This window comes from Manis pentadactyla, chromosome 3, assembly GCF_030020395.1.
Source record: "Manis pentadactyla isolate mManPen7 chromosome 3, mManPen7.hap1, whole genome shotgun sequence".
NCBI classification, from domain to species: domain Eukaryota; kingdom Metazoa; phylum Chordata; class Mammalia; order Pholidota; family Manidae; genus Manis; species Manis pentadactyla.
This window is the reverse complement of record NC_080021.1, coordinates 160832627-160853513: the sequence shown is the minus strand read 5'-3', so window position 1 is coordinate 160853513 and position 20887 is coordinate 160832627. Positions and strand designations below refer to the sequence as shown.

The window sequence follows — 20887 nt, the reverse complement described above, 5'->3', positions numbered from 1 at the left end:
TCTCACAGGACAGCACAACTGGCATGCCTGCCCCACCCTCCCCAACCCCCCGCAGGGTTCTGGGCTGACCTGACAGTTGCCCCACCTGCAGTGCCTCAAGAAATAAAACTGGAAACTACTCCGAGGACGTGCAAGGTGAACAGCAAGCAGGAAGGGACTATGTTCTGCCAGCTGACACATGCGCCAACTGCCCAGGATTACCTCTATCGCAATGAAGAGGCAGAAGAATTTGATCTAGACCAGAATCACACTGACATCACCTGAGAGGGAACCTGGGGAGATAGATTTAACCAATCTTCCTGAAAAAGAATTCAAAATAAAGGTCATAACCATGCTGATGGACTTGCAGAGAAATATGCAAGAGCTTAAGGATCAAGCTAGGACAGAGAATACAGAAATAAAACAATCTCTAGAAGGATATAAGAGCACACTGAATGAGGTGCAAGAGGCCATTAATGGAATAGAGACCAGAGAACAGGAACACAGAGAAGGTGAGGCAGAGAGAGATAAAAGGATCTCCAGGAATGAAAGAATATTAAGAGAACTGTACGATCAATCCAAATGGAACAATATTTGCATTATAGAGGCACCAGAAGAAAAACAGAGAGAAAAGGGGATAGAAAGTGTATTTGAAGAAATAACAACTGAAAACTTCCCCAAACTGGGGGAGGAAATAGTCTCTCAGACCATGGAAGCCCACAGAACTCCCAACAAAATGGACACAAGGAGAATAACACAAAGACACATAATAATTAAAATGGCAAAGATCAAGGACAAAGACAGAGTACTAAAGGCAGCCAGAGAGAGGAAAAAGGTCACCTACAAAGGAAAACCCATCAGGCTATCATCAAACTTCTCAACAGAAATGTTACAGGCCAGAAGAGAATGGTATGATATAGTTAATGTAATGAAACAGAAGGGCCTTGAACCAAGAATACTGTATCCAGCATGATTATCATTTAAATATGAAGGAGGGATTAAAAAATTCCCAGATGAGCAAAAGTTGAGGGAATTTGCCTCCAACAAACCACCTCTACAGGATATTTTAAAGAGACTGCTCTAGACGGGAGCACTCCTAAGACTAAATAGATGTCACCAGAGAAAATAAAATCACAGCAAAGAAAGCAGAACAATCAAATACTACCTAAGGGCAAAAAATAAAATCAACTACTCACAAAAGCAGTCAAATGAAACACAAAAGAGCACAGAATAAAACACCTAACATATAAAGAATGGAGGAGGAAGAAAAAGAAGAGAGAGAAATAAAGAATCATCAGACTGTTTATAATAGCTTAATAAGAAAGTTAACTTAGACAGTTAGATAGTAAAGAAGCTACCCTTGAACCTTTGGCAACCACGAATCTAAAGCCTGCAGTGGCAATAAGTACATATCTTTTAATAATCACCCTAAATGTAAATGGACTGAATGCACCAATCAAAAGACACAGAGTAATAGAATGGATAAAAATGCAAGAACCATTTACATGCTACTTACAAGAAACTCACTTCAAACTAAAAGATATACACGACTAAAAGTCAAGGGATGGAAAAAGATATTTCATACAAACAATAGGGAGAAAAAAGCAGGAGTTCCTGCACTAGTGTCAAACAAAACAGACTTCAAAACAAAGAAAGTAAGAAGATGTAAAGAAAGCAATTACATAATGATAAAGGGGTCAGTCCAACAAGAGGATATAACCATTATAAATATACATGCACCCAATACAAGAGCACCAACATATGTAAAACAAACACTAACAGAAGTAAAGGAGGAAATAGAATGCAATGCATTCATTTTAGGAAACTTCAACACAGCACTCACTTGAAAGGAGAGATCCACAAGACAGAAAATAAGAAAGGACACAGAGGCACTGAACAACACAGTAGAACAGATGGACCTAAAACACATCTACAGAACTCTACACCCAAAAGCAGCAGGATACACATTACTCTCAAGTGCACATAACCTTCTCCAGAATAGACCACATACTAGGCCACAAAAAGAGCCTCAGTAAATTCGAAAAGATTAAAATTCTACCAACCAACTTCTCAGACCACAAAGGTACAAAACTAGAAATAAATTGTACAAAGAAAGCAAAAAGCCTCACAAACACATGGAGGCTTAACAACATGCTGCTAAATAATCAATAGTTCAATGACCAAATTAAAATAGAAATCAAGCAATATATGGAGACAAATGACAACAAAAGTACAAAGCCCAAACTTCTGTGGGATGGAGCAAAAGCAGTCCTAAGAGGAAAATATACACCAATCCAGGCCTATTTACAGAGGGAAGAACAATCCCAAATGAATAGTCTAAAGTCACAATTATCGAAAATGGAAAAAGAAGAACAAATGAGGCCCAAAGTCAGCAGAAGAAGGGATATAATAAAGATCAGAGAAGAAATAAATAAAATTGAGAAGAATAAAACAATAGAAAAAAATCAATGAAACCAAGAGCTGGTTCTTTGAGAAAATAAACAAAATAGATAAATCCCTAGCCAGATTTAATAAGAGAAAAAGAGAATTTACACACATCAACAGAATCAGAAATGAGAAAGAAAAAATCACGACGGACCCCACAGATAAACAAAGAATTCTTAGAGAATACTATGAGAATCTATATGCTAACAAGCTGGAAAACCCTACGACAACTTCCTAGAAAAATACAACCTTCCAATACTGACCAAGGAAGAAACAGAAAATCTAAACAGACCAGTTACCAGCAATGAAATTGAAGCAGTAATCAAAAAACTACTAAAGAGCAAAACCCCTGGACCACATGGATTTATTGCTGAATTTTATCAGACATACAGAGAAGACATAATACCCATTCTCCTTAAAGTTTTCCAAAATATAGAAGAGGAGGGACTACTTGCAGACTCATTCTATGAAGCCAGCATTACCCTAACACCAAAACCAGGCAAAGACCCCACAGAAAAAGAAAATTACAGATCAATATCCCTGATGAACATAGATGCAAAAATGCTCAACATATTAGCAAACCGAACTCAAAAATACATCAAGAGGATCATACACCATGACCAAGTGGGATTCATCCCAGGGATGCAAGGATGGTACAACATTCAAAAATCCATCAACATCATCCACAACATCAACAAAAAGAAGGACAAAAACCACATGATCATCTCCATAGATGCTGAAAAAGCATTTGACAAAATTCAACATCCATTCATGATAAAAACTCTCAACAAAATGGGTATAGAGGGCAAGTACCTCAACATAATAAAGGCCATATACGATAAACCCACAGCCAACATTATATTGAACAGCGAGAAGCTGAAAGCATTTCCTCTAAGATCGGGAACAAGACGGATGCCCACTCTCCCCACTGCTATTCAACATAGTACTGGAGGTCCTCGCCACGGCAATTAGACAAAACAAAGAAATACAAGGAATCCAGATTGGTGAAGAAGTTGTTAAACTGTCACTATATGCAGATGATATGATATTGTACATTAAAAACCCTAAAGACTCCACTCTAAAACTGCTAGAACTAATACTGGAATTCAGCAAAGTTGCAGGATACAAAATTAATACACAGAAATCTGTAGCTTTCCTATACACTAACAATGAACTAGCAGAAAGAGAAATCAGGAAAACAATTCCACTTACAATTGCATCAAAAAGAAAAAAATACCTAGGAATAAACCTAACCAAGGAAGTGAAAGACTTATACCCTGAAAACTACAAGACACTCTTAAGAGAAATTAAAGAGGACACTACCAAATAGAAACTCATTCCATGCTCTTGGCTAAGAAGAATTAATATTGTCAAAATGGCCATCATACCTAAAGCAATCTACAGATTCAATGCAATCCCTATCAAAATACCAACAGCATTCTTCAACAAACTGGAACAAATAGTTCAAAAATTCACATGGAACTGTCAAAGACCCCGAATAGCCAAAGCAATCCTGAGAAGGAAGAATAAAGTGGGGGGGATCTCACTCCCCAACTTCAAGCTCTACTACAATGCCACAGTAATCAAAACAATCTGGTACTGGCACAAGAACAGAGCCACAGACCAGTGGAACAGAATAGAGACTCCAGACGTTAACCCAAACATATATGGCCAATTAACATACGATAAAGGAGCCATGGACATACAATGGGGAAATGACAGCCTCTTCAATAGCTGGTGTTGGCAAAACTGAACAGCTACATGTAAGAGAATGAAACTGGGTCACTGTCTAACCCATACACAAAAGTAAATTCGAAATGGATTAAAGACATGAATGTAAGTCATGAAACCATAAAACTCTTAGAAAAAAACATAGGCAAAAATCTCTTGAACATAAACATGAGTGACTTCTTCATGAACATATCTCCCCAGGCAAGGGAAACAAAAGCAAAAATGAACAAGTGGGACTATATCAAGCTGAGAAGCTTCTGTACAACAAAGGACACCACCAATAGAACAAAATGGCAGCCTACAGTATGGGAAAATATATTCATAAATGACAGATCTGATAAAGGGTTGACATCCAAAATATATAAAGAGCTCATACACCTCAACAAACAAAATGCAAATAATCCAATTAAAAAATGGGCACAGGATCTGAACAGACACTTCTCCAAAGAAGAAATTCAGATGGTTAACAGGCACACAAAAAGATGCTCCACATTGCTAATCCATCAGGGAAATGCAAATTAAAACCACAATGAGATATCACCTCACACTAGTAAGAATCGCCACCATCCAAAAGACAAACAACAACAAATGTTGGTGAGGTTGTGGAGAAAGGGGAACCCTCCTACACTGCTGGTGGGAATGTAAATTAGTTCAACCATTGTGGAAAGCAGTATTGAGGTTCCTCAAAAAGCTCAAAATAGAAATACCACTTGACACAGGAATTCCACTTCTAGGAATTTACCCTAAGAATGCAGCAGCCCAGTTTGAAAAAGACAGATGCACCCCTATGTTTATCACAGCACTATCTACAACAGTCAAGAAATGGAAGCAACCTAAGTGTCCATCAGTAGAAGAATGGATAAAGAAGATGTGGTACATATACACAATGGAATATTATTCAGCCATAAGAAGAAAACAAATCCTACCATTTGCAACAACATGGATGGAGCTGGAGGGTATTATGCTCAGTGCAATAAGCTAGGCAGAGAAAGACAAGTACCAAATGATTTCACTCGTCTGTGGAGTATAAGAACAAAGAAAAAACTGAAGGAACAAAACAGCAGCAGAAACACAGAAACCAAGAATGGACTAACAGTTACCAAAGGGAAAGTGACTGGGGAGGATGGGTGGGAAGGGAGGAATAAGGGGGGAAAAAGAAAGGGGGCATTACAATTAGCATGTGTAATGTGGGGTGGGGCACAGGGAGGGCTGTGCAACACAGAGAAGACAATTAGTGATTCTACAGCATCTTACTATGCTGATGGACAGTGACTGTAATGGTGTTTGTGAGGGGGGGGACTTGGTGAAGGCAGGAATCTAGTAACCATAATGTTCCTCATGTAATTGTAGATTAATGATACTAAAATGAAAAAAATAAAAAAAATAAATGAGATCCAAAGGAAAGAAAAAAACATTAGGGGCGTAAAATATAAAATCTACGTGAGTACTGTGGGGTGGTAGCATTTCACTCTCATCTTCTGTAGTAATACTTTTGTGGGTGCAGTTGAGACGTAGCCTTATATGAGGTGTAAACTATGCTGTATTTTGTATAAATTTTACACAATCTCTGCTTACAGATGCTAACACACAAGCTTACTTGAGTACCAACTTTCCTCTTTCCTTCACTGCTCCCAAACAAACACACATCTTTTCATTAGTATGAAATAACAGAGCTATGAGGATGGGGGAAAAAATGGCAGCACGGGAAGGCATGGCAAAAACCTCCTCCCAGAATCACATAGAACATGAAAATACAGCAAATACACCAGGCCTGAAATTGCAGACCTGACCACCTACATCTGAGGAAGAAGAGAAGACCCTACAGAAAAGGATAAAGTGACAAAGCTACCATGCAGCGGGACCCAAGCCCTCCCCCCACCCAATCCCACAGGCAGGTGGAAGAGGAATGGAGTAGGGAGGGAGTGGAAGCCCAGGACCCTGAACACCTGGCCCCGGAGATCTGCTCCCGGAACATGAGCCCACACTGCACAGCACCCTGGTGATTGGTGGGTTGGAAAAGAGACAGGCAGAACACTCCTGGAGGCTGAGATCCCAGCCACCTATAGAGAACAGGCAGGCTCTACCAGCCCCCCAAAGAAAGAAAGCAGAGTGGGCAGTTTGAAAGAGTTCCTAGCAGTGAAAGGGGCATCAGAGGAGCAAGGATTGCACACTGAGCTATGTTTAGGAGAAAGGTCAGGTGAACAGTACCTCCCAAGCCCACCCTCAGCCCAACACTTTGGGAGCTCTCTCACCAGATTCAAATGCACCATCCCCTCACAGGCAACACAGCCTGGAGGCTCCTCACAGTGGTACACCACCTGAGAGTCAGCAGTGAAATCAAATTTTACTCCTGTGTAAGCAGGGGGAGAACCTCCAGCCTGCTCAGCCCTATTTTGGGAGCCAGGGAGCTGCATGCAAAAGCCAGCCCTGGGAGTTCTTCCCTCTGGGCAGGTGTCAGTCCTGTTTGCCAGTGGCCCCCACCATGGCAGCAGACAGGGCAAGGGCAGCTCTACCCACCACAGCTCCAGCCCCTCAGCCCAGTGTGTGCAGGTGAGCGGCCCAGCCCCAGGAGCTCTTTCCTCCTGTCAGGTGCCAGTGCCTCTCACCTGCAGTCCCTGCCCTTGCAGCAGGCTGAAGGGAGGGTGACTCTGTCCACAGCAGCTCCAGAGAGTATTCTCCCCACCCCCACTATCAGCTGACAACCCACAGAGCCCACTTGAAATCAGAACACTACTAGCAAGGCACACAGGTGCCAAACCCCCTGCATGCCAACAGCAAGGGCTCCCTCAAATTGAGCTTCTGGGCTCTAGACGGCACTTCCTACACAAATCTATTATCCCATAAGAAACACTTTTAAAAAAATGAAGAGACAGAGGAATTTGGTCCAAATGAAAATTCAAGAAAAAAACTCGAGAAAGAGGACTTAGTTGAAACTGAAACCACCAATCTTTATTATAAAGATTTCAAAATAAAAGACATAAACATGTAAAAAAGATTTACAGAAAAGTATTCAAGATCTCAGAGAGGACTTCAACAGAGATAGAAATTCTCAAAAAAAGCCACTCAGTGCTGAAGAATACAGTCACTGTTTCATTTCAGTAGATTAGACAAGGTAGAGGACACAGTAAATGAAATAGAAATTAGAGAATAGGAAAACAAAGAAGCTGAGGATCAAAGAGAAATAAGAATCTCTAGTAATGAAATAATAAAAAAAGAGCTCTGTGACCAATCCAAATGGAACAACGTTCACATTATAGAGGTATAGAAGAAGAGAGAGAGAAAGGGATAGGAAGTCTCTTTGAGGAAATAATTGTGAAAAACCTCCCCAATCTGGGGAAGGAAATAGATGCTCAGGTTATGGAAGCACAAAGATCACCAACAAAAAGAACCCTAGGAAGACAACACCAAGACATAATAATTAAAATGGCAAAGATCAAGGAGAAGTAGGGAGTACTGAAGGCAGACAGAGAGAGAAAAAAATATCACTTATAAAGGAAACCCCATCAGGCTATCATCAGACTTCTCAGCAGAACCTAACAGGCCAGAAGGGAGAGGCATGATATATTTAATGCAATGAAACAGAAGGGCCCCCAACCAAGAATACTCCACCCAGCAGGATTATCATTTAAATTTGAAGCAGGGATTAAACAATTTCCAGATAATCAAACTTGAGGGAATTCCCCACCACCAAACCATTTCTACAAGATCCCTTAAAGGGACTACTCTAAGATGTTGGTTGGCAGAATTTCAATCTTTTTGAATTTACTGAGGCTCTTTTTGAGGCCTAGTCTGTGGTCTATTCCGGATAATGTTCCATGTGCACTTGAGAAGAATGTCTATCCTGCTGCTTTTGGGTGTAGAGTTCTGTAGGTGTCTGTGAGGTCCATCTGTTCTAGTGTGTTGTTCAGTGCCTCTGTGTCCTTACTTATTTTATGTCTGGTGGATCTGTCCTTTGGAGTGAGTGGTGTGTTGAAGTCCCCTAGAACGAGTACATTGCATTCTATTTCCTCCTTTAATTCTGTTAGTATTTTGTTTCACATATGTAGGTGCTCCTGTATTGGGTGCATGTAAATTTATAATGGTTATATCCTCTTGTTGGACTGACCCCTTTTATAATTATGTAATGTCCTTCTTTGTTTCTTGTTACTTTCTTTGTTTTGAAGTCTATTTTGTCTGACAAGTACTGCAACACCTGCTTTTTTCTCCCTATTGTTTGCATGAAATATCTTTTTCCATCCCTTGACTTTAAGTCTGTGTATGTCTTTGGGTTTGAGGTGAGTCTCTTGTATGCAGCATACAGATGGGTCTTGCTTTTTTGTCCATTCCATTACTCTGTGTCTTTTGATTGGTGCATTCAGTCCATTTACATTTAGGGTGATTATTGAAAGATATGTACTTATTGCCATTGCAGGCTTTAGATTCGTGGTTGCCAAAGGGTCAAGGGTAGCTTCTTTCCTATCTAACTGTCTAACTTAACTTACTTATTAAGCTATTATAAACACAGTCTGATGATTCTTTATTTCTCTCCCTTCTTATTCTTCCTCCTCCATTCTTTATATGTTAGGTGTTTTATTCTGTGCTCTTTGTGTTTCCTTTGACTTCTTTTGTGAGTAGTTGATTTTATTTTTTGCCTTTAGTTAGTATTTGATTGGTCTGCTTTCTTTGCTGTGACTTTATTCTCTCTGGTGACATCTATTTAGCCTTAGGAGTTTTTCCATCTAGAGCAGTCCCTTTAAAATATCCTGTAGAGGTGGTTTGTTGGAGGCAAATTCCCTCAACTTTTGCTTGTCTGGGAATTTTTTTAATCCCTCCTTCATATTTAAATGATAATCATGCTGGATACAGTATTCTTGGTTCAAGGCCCTTCTGTTTCATTACATTAACTATATCATACCATTCTCTTCTGGCCTGTAACATTTCTGTTGAGAAGTTTGATGATAGCCTGATGGGTTTTCCTTTGTAGGTGACCTTTTTCCTCTCTCTGGCTGCCTTTAATACTCTGTCCTTGTCCTTGATCTTTGCCATTTTAATTATTATGTGTCTTTGTGTTTTCCTCCTTGTGTCCCTTGTGTTGAGAGATCTGTGGGCTTCCATGGTCTGAGAGACTATTTCCTCCCCCAGTTTGGGGAAGTTTTCAGTAGTTATTTCTTCAAATACACTTTCTATCCCTTTTTCTCTCTTCTTCTTCTGGTGCCTCTATAATGCAAATATTGTTCCATTTGGATTGGTCACACAGTTCTCTTAATATTCTTTCATTCCTGGAGATCCTTTTATCTCTCTCTGCCTCAGCTTCTCTGTGTTCCTGTTCTCTGGTCTCTATTCCATTAATGGCCTCTTGCACCTCATCCAGTCTGCTCTTAAGTCCTTCCAGAGATTGTTTTACTGTATTCTCCCTCCTACCTTGATCCCTTAGCTCTTGCATATTCCTCTGCAAGTCCATCAGCATGGTTATGACCTTTATTTTGAATTATTTTTCAGGAAGATTGGTTAAATCTATCTCCCAAACCCTCTCTCGGGGTTGTCTGGGTAGTTCAGGACTGGACCAAATTCTTCTGCCTTTTCATTATGATAGAGGTAGTCGCAGGCAGGTGGTGCATGTATCATCTGGGAGAACAAAGTCCCTTCCTGCTTGCTGGTCACCTTTCCCTTCTCTGCTGCCTGTGTCAGTTACCCACATACTGGGAGCAGTATCCGGGTTAATCCCCTGAGCCGCTGTGGGTGGGGCAGCCATCAGGGCAGCCCAGAGCCCTGCAAGGAGTGGCAGGCATGCCGGGTCTGCTCTCATGCAAGAACGGTGTCCCTTTGCGCCTTGCCCTGGCTTCCTCTGCCTGCACCAGGCAGCTGCATGATGGTGGCAGCCTCTGGGTCCGACCCAGATGGCTGCACACTGGGAGGAGACCTTGGGCGGTTGCTGTGGGCATGGCTGCTCGGCCGCTGTGGCAGGGCCATGCCCGCCAGGGGAACAAATGGCAGGCTGTTTATTGCTGTGAAGGGTTTCTGGGCACACCATCCAGCTGTGAGGCCCCTGTCCCTTTAAGACTTTCAAAAAGCACTCCCTTTTTTTTTTTTTTTGTCCCAGGGCAGCCGGCTGCGGGGACCCGCTCACAGATTCTACTTTTCTGTTTCCCTAATATCCAGCACACCATGCAATGTGTGTCTGCACTCCTGGTGCAGATTACTAGGGCTGGTTATTTAGCAGTCCTGGGCTTCCACTCACTCCCTGCTCTGACTCCTCTCCTCCCACCAGTGAGCTGGGGTTGGGGGAGTGCTCAGGTCCTGCCACATCGTGACTTGTATCTTACCCCCTTTGTGAGATGCTGAGTTCTTGAAAATGTAGATATAGCCTGGCTGTTGTACTGTATCCTCTGGTCCCTCTTTTAGGAATAGTTGTATTCGTTGTATTTTCTAAAATATATATGATTTTGGCAGGAGATTTCCACTGCGTTACTCACGCCACCATCTTGGCTCCTCCTTTTAAAGGGACTACTCTAGATGGAAGTGCTCCTAAAGCTAAATAGTTGTCACCAGAGAAAATCCACAGTAAAGGTAGGAGACCTTTAATTACTAAGCATATATAAAATTAAATCAGCTACTCACAAAGTTATTCAAGGGTTACACAAAGAGTACAGAATAACACCTAATATATAAAGAGTGGAGGGGGAAGAAGAAGAAGGGGAGGAGGACAAAAAAAAAAGAACTTTTAGATTGTGTTTGAAATAGGGTAATTAGCAATTTAAGATAGACTGTTAGATAGTAAGGAAGCTAACCTTGAACCTTTGGTAACCACAAATCTAAAGCCTACAATGACAATAAGTACATATCTATCAATAATCACCATAAATGTAAAGTGACTGACTGCATCAATCAAAAGACACAGAGTGGTAGAATGGATAAAAAAAAAAAAAAACAAGATCCATCTATATGCTGCCTAGAAGAGACTCACTTCAGACCCAAAGACATAAACAGAGTAAAAGTAAAGGGATGGAAAACATATTTTATGCAAATAATAGGGACAAAAAAGCAGGTATTGCAGTACTTATATCAGACAAAACAGATTTCAAAACAAAGAAAGTAACAAGAGACAAAGAAGAACACAACACAATGATAAAGGGGTCAGTCCAACAAGAGGATATAATCATTATAAATATCTATGCACAGAATATAGGAGCACCTAAATATGTGAAACAAACACTAACAGAATCAAAGGGGGAAGAGAATGCAACAAATTCATTTTAGGAGAGCTCAACACACCATTCACATTAATAGACAGATCAGACAGACAGAAAATAAGATAGGAGACAGAGGCATTGAACACATTAGAATAAATGGACCTAACAGACATCTACAGAATACTTCCACCCAAAAGCAGCAGGATACACATTCTTCTCAAGTGCATATGGAACATTTTTCAGAATAGATCATTATTTATAATGATCTTTAAAAAGAGCCTCAAAAAATTCAAAAATATTGAAATTGTGCCAGCTTCTCAAACCACAAAGTTATGAAATTAGAAATAAAGTATGCAGAGAAAACAAAAAAGCCCACAAACTCATAGAGGCTTAATAACATGTTCCTAAATAATCAATGGATCTGTGACCAAATTAAAACAAAGATCAAGCAATATATGGAGACAACTCAACAGCCCAAAACCTGTGGGATACAGAAAAGGCAGTTCTAAGAGAAAAGTATATAGCAATACAGGCTTACCTCAAGAAACACGAACAACTCCAAATGAACAGCCTAAACTCACAACTAATGAAACTAGAACAAAAAGAACTAATGATGCCCAAAGTCAGTAGAAGGAGGGACATAATAAAGATCAGAGCAGAAATAAAATAAAGTTGAGAAGAATAAAATAGGAAGAATCAATGAAACCAGGAGCTGGTTCTTTGAAAAAATTAACAAACTAGATAAACCCTTAGCCAGAATTAACAATAAAAAAAGAGAGTGTACACACATAAAAAGGATCAGAAATGACAAAGGAAAAATCACTACGGACACCAAGGATATAACAATGAATTATTAGAGAATACTATGAAAAATTGTATGTCAACAAATTTAACAACCTAGAAGAAATGGACAACATTTTAGAAAAATACAACCCTCCAAGACTGACCCAGGAAGAAAAAGAAAACCTGAACTGGCCAATTACCAGCTTTACTGAGATATAACTGACATATAGCATTGTATGAGTTTAAGGTTTACAGAGTAATGATTTGATGCATGTATGCACTGTGAAATGATTACCACAATAAGTTAATATCCTTCATCTTAGGTAGTTAAAACATTTTGTGTGTATAATGAGAACTTTTTAAATCTACTCTCTTAGCAACTGCCAAATATACAATAAAGTCACCTATAACTCAGGACTTATTCACCTTATAACTTTAAGTTTGCACCTTTCAAACACCTTAACCTACTTCCCCCACAGCCTACCTCTGGCAACCATTAGTTCTCTCTCTGTATCTCTAAGCTCAGTTTTTTTGTTATTATTTCACATATAAGATCATACAGTATTTGTCTTTCTCTGATTTACGTACTTGGCATAATGCAAAAATTTCATCCATGTTGCTGCAAATGGCAGGATTTCCTTTCTTGTGGTTGAATAATATATACTACTGTACTTACATTAACCCATTTGCTTTATCCATCCATTTGTCAGTGAAGACTTGTTTCCATGTATTGGCTATTGTAAGTAACGCTGAAATGAACATGGGAGTGCAGATATCTCTCCTAGACAGTGATTTCATTTCCTTTGCATACACATCCAGAAATTGAATTGCTAGATCATATAGTAGCTCTATTTTTGAATTTTTGAGGGACTCCCATACTGTTTACCCATAGTGGCTATCTTCACTGGATCCTTATGGGAATCAACAAGATAATGCTCAAAAATCTTAGCCATAGTCAAAAGGTAAAAACAATGTAAACGTCCATCAACTAATAAACAGATGAGCAAAGTATGGTATATCCATACAATGTACTCCATACAATTACTCAGCCACAAAAAGAAATGAAGCACTGAAATGTGCTATAACATGGAAAACATACTAAGTGAACAAAGCCAGACACAAAAGGTCACATATTGCATAATCCCACATAAATAAAATATCCGAAAGAAGTAAACAGCTAGACAGAAAGCAGACTAGTCGTTGCTAGGGACTGAGAAGTTTGGAAAGACACAGAGTGACTGATTAAGATATACAGGATTTCCATTTAGGTTGATGAAAATCTCTCGGAACTAAATAGAGATGATGGTTGCACTAAATGAATACACTAAATGCCACTGACTTGTGCACTTGGTTAATGGTTTATGTCACATGAATTTTACCTCAATTAAAAAAAAAACCTATCACTACACTTAACACATAGTAACAAAGAACACTACTTGAAAGATCTCAGTAGAGCCCTAAAACCTTAAAAACATTCCATAATAACCTTTGCTAAGACTAACAAAACCCTGCTGGGAGTTTCTGAAGCAGGGGGAAGTATAGTAGAAGCCCATAAGCCCTCCCAAGGACCAGGTTATACACATGTCCAAGGATGTCCTATATTCAGTGTAGAAGTGATCATGTGTGAGAAGCCTTATCCTAAGTGAAAGAAGCAAGACATACAAGTCAACACATTGCATAATGCCAAGTTTAAGACACTGTAGGGACAGAAATCACATTAGTGGTTGCCACTCATTTGGTCACTAGGTTGCCACTGGGTGGGCATCAACTACAAAAAGGTGTAAGAAATCTTTTTCAGGGAATTGGAAATGTTCTGTATCTTGATAATGGTGTTAGTTACCCCACTGTATATATTTATCAAAACTCACTATATATTTAAAGGGGGATACTTTTACTGTAACTGCGTTTTACCTAAGTCAATCTGAGTCCCCCCCCAAAAAAAAAAATTAAATATTTTTAAGTGTTTTAGAAATAAGCAGATGTAATTATAAATCTTTTTAAATCCCAGTCTCATATGACAAACACAAACACATGCTGTTGCTATTAAACTACCAAAGTTTTAGCCTTGGAAAAAGATTTAAAAACCAAAATTTAGTAACATTTGCTATGTGCATTCAAGCACTAGTTTGGAAAAGTTGAAATCAGTTACTAATCACTTTGGAAGAACAGAGAAAAGAAAAGAGTGAGGAAAGATGGAGAAATCAGACATGTAGACATGTACTCACATTAGCAATAGATTTTGATTAAGATAATTACATTTGAATATAATTGAAATTTACCCAAGTATGCTTTGATAGAGCTTTTAATGGTTTTTGCAATATTCATATGACTGATTGAAGGCTGAAGAAAATGCAGCAACCATACAAATGAATGGTAAGAAAAAGAGCACAGAACAAGGGAGTATTGCTTCTGTGGGAAATCATTTTAGATAAACAATTTGATTTAGACGTGTAATTTCTTAACAAGTTCATTAATGAAAAGTATTGGTGAACTTACACTATGTGGGGAGAACCTTGGTAGTTTTAACAACATCCCTACTTAAGAGGTCAACATTACTGTTTAAAGCTATAGTTGGCCTCTCTGTGCTTCCTATCATTCATGGAGCAATTAATTACTCAGGATGGGGTAGAAAATTATCACACTGAGGCTTTAGTGTCCCCTAAATCCATCAACATCTCTACTGGGAAAGATTCAGCTCTATGGAGAACTCCAGGAGGAGTGTCAGGAGAAATTTATACTGATCATTGTATCAAGAAGGATGGTGGTTCTCCTAAATAACTGCCTCATTTTTATCTCCTAAACAGTGCACTGCATAATGGACATATCTTTTTCATTTCAACCTGGTTGGAAGAACACTTAAGAGTTAAGACTTCCACTCAATTTAACAGCATATTTGTGGTTTCATATGGGGTTTACTGAATTCCTGAGACTACTTTGTTTCAATTCCTGCTTTTTCCCCCTTGATATGACACATGGACCACACACTCATAGGTCATCCAGGACACCCCTGGCTGAGCACTCTGGGCTCAAATAGGTCAGTCAAGCTACCCAGGACTTTTCTGGCTCACCCTCTACCCCACAGAATCAAAGAACTCTTAATTTCCCTCCACAGTAATTCTTCCCTGCTAGCTGGCATTCCCTTCCTGAACTTTTCCTCCCTATTCTCTCTGTCACTTCTCAAAATTGTCTTTCACCCCACATTCCAATTACACTTGCTTGGTGTAAGTTACGTATTATTGCCCAATGTCTAAAATCCTACTAGTATCATGCTGAATATAAAATATTCCAATACACTTAAACCCAGACAGTGATATGGGGCATCAGATTATGAGGAAATTAAGCTTAGAATACATTGTTTCACCATTCTTAATGCAACTCAGCTCATGGTAAGATGAAGCTAAACATACCCTGACACACCACACTGATCGCCAAGCCTAAGGCATGAGTTAGATATGAAGGCAGAGGATATATCACTGGACTTCTTTATTTGTTATGGCTTAGGGAGCTCCTTAAGATTGATTATTTATAATCACAGGTATTTTATTTATTAGCCTTTCAAAACCAGACATTTTAATATAATACTTTCAGGCCATCAGATAAATGAATGCTTAAGGGAACAATGTATTTATCATTTTGAGAACTGAAAAAAAATACATTTTCCTAATTCTAAGAAAGAAGTATAATAGAAGGTCAATTTAGAATCTGTATGTAAAATTAAAATGACTTATTTATTGCAGCTCTTCTATTCTTTTTACAGTAATGGTTCATAATCCCTTTGGACCAAACCCTTTTAAGAAATTTGATGATGGCTTCCCAGAAACCAACATATATACCCAATTTTGAATGTAATTTCAGAGAGTCTACAGATTTCTCAGACTTATTGCATCCCACCCACAGACCCTTGTCCCCGACTCTTAGAACAATCCCTGCAAATCAGGTTCAGATTCTCTACTCAACAAGCTTCAACTCAAGATAACTAGACATAAAAAAAAAAATTGCACACATACCTAAAATAATTGTTTTATTCTTTTTTTGCTGAAATGTTTTTCTTTAAATAAGTCTAAACTAAAACACTTGTTACAAGTAAATATAAGGATAAAAGAATCAATTTTTTCACTTGTACTATACTGTCATTTGAAACCAGATTCCTACTAATCATTCACACTTCAAAAATCAGCTGCAGCAAAGTCCTCACTCACATATTCTTTTCCCAGTAGCCAAATTTTGATCAAAGTAAATCACCTTAAATTTTTTTAGATATTAGTATTTTATTCACAGTAAGAGACCAATGGAATACAGTCCTTCAAAAAATGTAGCCATTCCCAATTTACTTTAATCTATATTTTGCTTAACTTAACAGACTAGCAAAATATTGTCTTATTTCTAAAATAGACAAGATTTAGACATTCTAAAAACTCAAAATGTTCAAAACTGTCATTCATTATTTAACATTATACCTCTATTTGCCTTTATACTTACCATTCAATTGTATCAAAGCAAAAATTAAAAAGAATGCAATGGCATTATAGGTGAACATAGCAACTATAAAAATTGCAACAATTCACTTGAGATTTTTTATTACACTTATGGCTATATAATATTGAAAAAAAACCTATATAAATGAGAAAGCAGCTGAAGGGCAAAATCAAACTCCTGGCTTTATTAGATGCAGGCCTAATGTCTTTCAGATAAAATATTTGTAGGTGCCACAGTTAATCAAGATTTCAATAGAAACCAAAGATGAAAGCACTCATGCATAAAAGGCAAGTGTGATAATTATGATGTGCAGACAAGATAATGGAAAATATCTGAGGCTGCTTTTCATTTTATGTATCAAGTGCTGCCTTGACCTAGACAGCCTATAATGCTCCATCACATTTACTGCATTATTTTATCATTTTAATTATTTAGCAGAATTCAATTAATTTGGCTGGCATCTAGTCAGCAGATGGGAACCCTCCACTGTCTTATAAGGTCTTTCCCTGTGTCATTTCTCAAAATAACGTTGCAAAACAATTTTGAATAAACAGGCAACTGAATTTAAAGTTCTTGTTCATCCTTCAAGTTCATTAACCTCTTACTGATTAAACAAATGGCACCCATTTTCCTGGAGTGTCATTTTTAGACAGTTTACATCAACATTCACAGACAGTTTATAGCAGAAATTTCAGTGTGTGACTCTCTACTGTAAAGTTTACATTGGCTCCATTTTAGAAGTTCTCTGTGGTGTAGCAAAGAAATGGTAGAATAATTATGACAGAGAAGAGGATAGTTCAGCATATAGATTTAGCATAAAATTCATAGCCTATGTATTTAAGGATTATGGTAATTATTTTCTAAGCTGTGCTATAATCTGTTATCTAGAACCAGAATTCACACACCTTAATATTCATGAAAATAGTCCTTAACAAAGTTCAAGACTACAATACATTGCTATTTTACTATAATGTATTACATTATAAAAAACACCAAGGCTACAGAGGATCGAAGCCTAATTTGGCTACCCAGAAAACGACTTAAGATACGATATGAAGAAGAACTTCCAACATCAACATTCTCTGGAAGAGTCATTCCAGAAGATGATCATCAAAAAACTTCAACAAAGATCCTGGTGCTGTTGTAGTTGTAGCTGCATTCATCCCACCGGTTCCTGGACTTGCCATTGGAATAAAGAAGGAGATATCTAAGCTGGCCTATGCATACAGTAAAACAACAAATTTGACTGGATCTATACTGTCGGAACTCAACCAAGAATTAGAAGTGCAAGTTGCAGTGCTCCAAAATCTTGCGACTACAGACTATCTACTGTTAAAAGAACATATGGGATGTGAACAGTTCCCAGGAATGTGTTGTTTTAATTTGTCTGATTTGTCTCAAACTATTCAAATTCAGTTAGACAATATCCATCATATCATTGATACGTTTTCACAAATGCCTAGGGTGCCTAATTGGTTTTCTTGGTTTCACTGGATACAGCTGATAATTGTAGGTCTGCTTTGGTTATGTAGCTGTATTCCTATTATGTTAATGTGTGCACACAATTTAATTAGTAATTTGAAACCTATACACGCTTATGTTACACTACAAGAAGATATGTCAAAGAAATAATCAATCTTCCCATGTTTTCTTCCGTCTGCTACTTCTATAGCTTCTCTTCTTCCTTCACAATTACAACCCCTAAATAGAATTCATGCCTCATATCGAAATTACCGAGTATCATAATTCTTCCAAGTGGTAAAGATATCTCAAGACAAATGCTGGGCATAGAAGCCACAGGGCATAAATCTGCAAAAAAGTAAAAAGCTAACCTTTTCAAACAATATTGCTTCTCTCTGACTTACCAACTTTACATTTCCCTGTATGGCCCCGGAAGATGACTGGGTAGTCAGAGACAGGTAAGATTCCTCAAGGGAGGAACAACCTAAGACAGGCACAGTCACAAGGGGAACATCAGGTGAGAAATTGGGGATCAACAGAGGTGAGGCTTAGAACCTCACCCCCTCTGTTTTGAGAGAAATCTTCTGCATCCGTGGATGTTTTGTTGCCCTTGTCTAGCTTGGATTAATACTTAGTCTATAGTCACACACCTGATCATCTACATTTGCCCTCTTACAGCACTAAACTATGTTTTCTACCTTTATCTTGCATCTACCTACCACTTCAGCATTTTATTTAGAAAAATAATAACAACAACAACAATAATAATAATAAGGGAGAAATGTGGGATTCACATATAAATCAAGTATAAAAATCAAACGAATAATCATAATTGACCTGATTGTTTATAGTTAATGATGCGTGATCAAAACCGAAAGTTTCTGTGATGACTGCCCTTGCACTGTTCACCATGTAAGAACTTATTCAATATGTAAGAACTTGTTCACCATCTAAAAACTTGTTCATTATGCTTCAGAAGATTGGAGACTGTTGAGAATTAGGCATGGGGTTGATTAATGATTGTGCATTGAGTCCCCTATACAGAATTTTATTTTTGCTAATAACCATATGATCAATAAATATGAGAGATGCCCTCTCAAAAAAAAAAAAGAAAAAAAAACACCAAGGCTTTATAGTTACTAGCCTTCCAATATTATAATAATGCTTCTTACAAATGTGATGCTGTAATAATTTCTTCTAATATTCATCTGTAATTTGGGGGGAAGTAACTTTTAGACACCATTAATAATTTCTATTCAGAACTGTCAATCAAAGCAAGGGTTTTTCAGTGCCCCCTTTTCACTATAAATGAGTGCATACATAATGTAGAGGAAAAAATTGCTTTCCTACCACAGGGCAAATCTAACATACCAATGAAACTTAGATCAGCACCTGATCGAAGGGCAATGTTCACTGAGGATTCAATTGTGGATAAAAGCAGAATATTTTATCCTTAGTTGTCACTCAAATGGAATGCCATTTTCCCCTGGAACTAAGTCACTACCAGCCTATTTCTTTCTTGGTAAGGGTGGCTAGTAAAACAGAAGATGAGACTGGCAGGGGGTTGAACCTGATTCTCCTCCTCTGCGCAAGCAGATGGGAGCAAAATTGCCTGGTTTATCTGTAAGACAAGAAAAGAGGAAGGTACTCTCTTCAGGTGGCACAGAGTGAAACAATCAATAGAGTTCCCAAAGAATTCTTCAGTCTGGCCTTATGAAGATGCATAAAGCCATAAAAAATAAAAATTCAAGTTCCAGTAAAGTATGTCTAATTTTGCCAGTCTAAGAAGGCATACAAACTCATGCTTATCTAGTTACCTGGAGACATTCACCTTCTACTTCCATAAGGGCAATCCTGGCCCAAAGGCTACTCAAGAACTGGTAGTCAGAAGATTTAACACACCAGTTGGTGAAATGACAAGCAACACGAAAAGTACTCATAAAACACCTTTACTCTGAGATTCAGCATCAGTACTCTTTGGAATTTATCTCCAAGTGTGACTTAAAAGAAGGAAAAATATTATTGGCACAATGATGTTAAATACATTATATGAAAGAAAAATAATTGGAATAACCAAAATAAGTTAAGTGCAGTCACTTGATTAATTACTAAGCAGCCAACTAAAATAACCATGAACATTATACAACAGGGGAAAATATTCACACATTAAAGTGAAAAAATTTTGAATTGTTCACTTAGAGAAATATTAAGCAGCCAATAATCTGAAAAGACTAAAATTAACAATGACATTCTACATAGTAAAAATACCTGAAAAACAAAATCCCACCTAGATGAGAAATACAGAAAGCAAGTTTACCTTGAGCTAGTCTTTCAAGTCGTTTCCCATGTTCCGGGGGTATTGCATACCTAAAATTTTAAACATAAAAATTCTAGATTTATAACTGTTCAGCTAGTATCCTAAGGATATCTATTTCTAAATCATGCCATGTAAAAATATCAATGCCAAACTCCACTTCAATGAACTGAGTAGAGATTAGAAAACCAATCACAGAGTCATATCCCTTGGACACTAGATAGAAGAAAAATAAACTTATAAACCACCTATTTCAATGCCCCAGCTGTCCATTCCAAACACATTTTACAGATAAGAAGGCAGCTAACCACAGCATGGAGACTAGAACACTCTCCTACACTCACTGAATCCCAGCAATTGAGGGCCAGTTTAGGGTGTGTGTTTTTTCTGTGATTGGTTAGCTTAGTTTTTGTTTTTAAGAAATCCTGGGTTGTTGGGTTGCTGGGGTTCTTTTTTAACCTTTAAAATTTATTTTATTGACAAGCAGGATAGAGAACACAAAATTATTACAACATTTTTATTTCCACTA

At 38.1% G+C, this 20887-nt stretch overlaps 1 protein-coding gene across 10 annotated transcripts in view; it reads right to left on the bottom strand.

Annotated features, from left to right (window-relative positions):
• Positions 1-20887, bottom strand: part of KDM4C (lysine demethylase 4C) — a 490870-nt gene that overhangs the window by 323955 nt on the left and 146028 nt on the right. For all 10 annotated transcript variants that reach the window (XM_057498655.1, XM_057498657.1, XM_036878839.2 and 7 more), the window contains one exon: positions 20362-20411. In XM_057498655.1, the coding sequence (XP_057354638.1) occupies positions 20362-20411 (50 nt within the window). The remainder of the gene's footprint in view (positions 1-20361; positions 20412-20887) is intronic.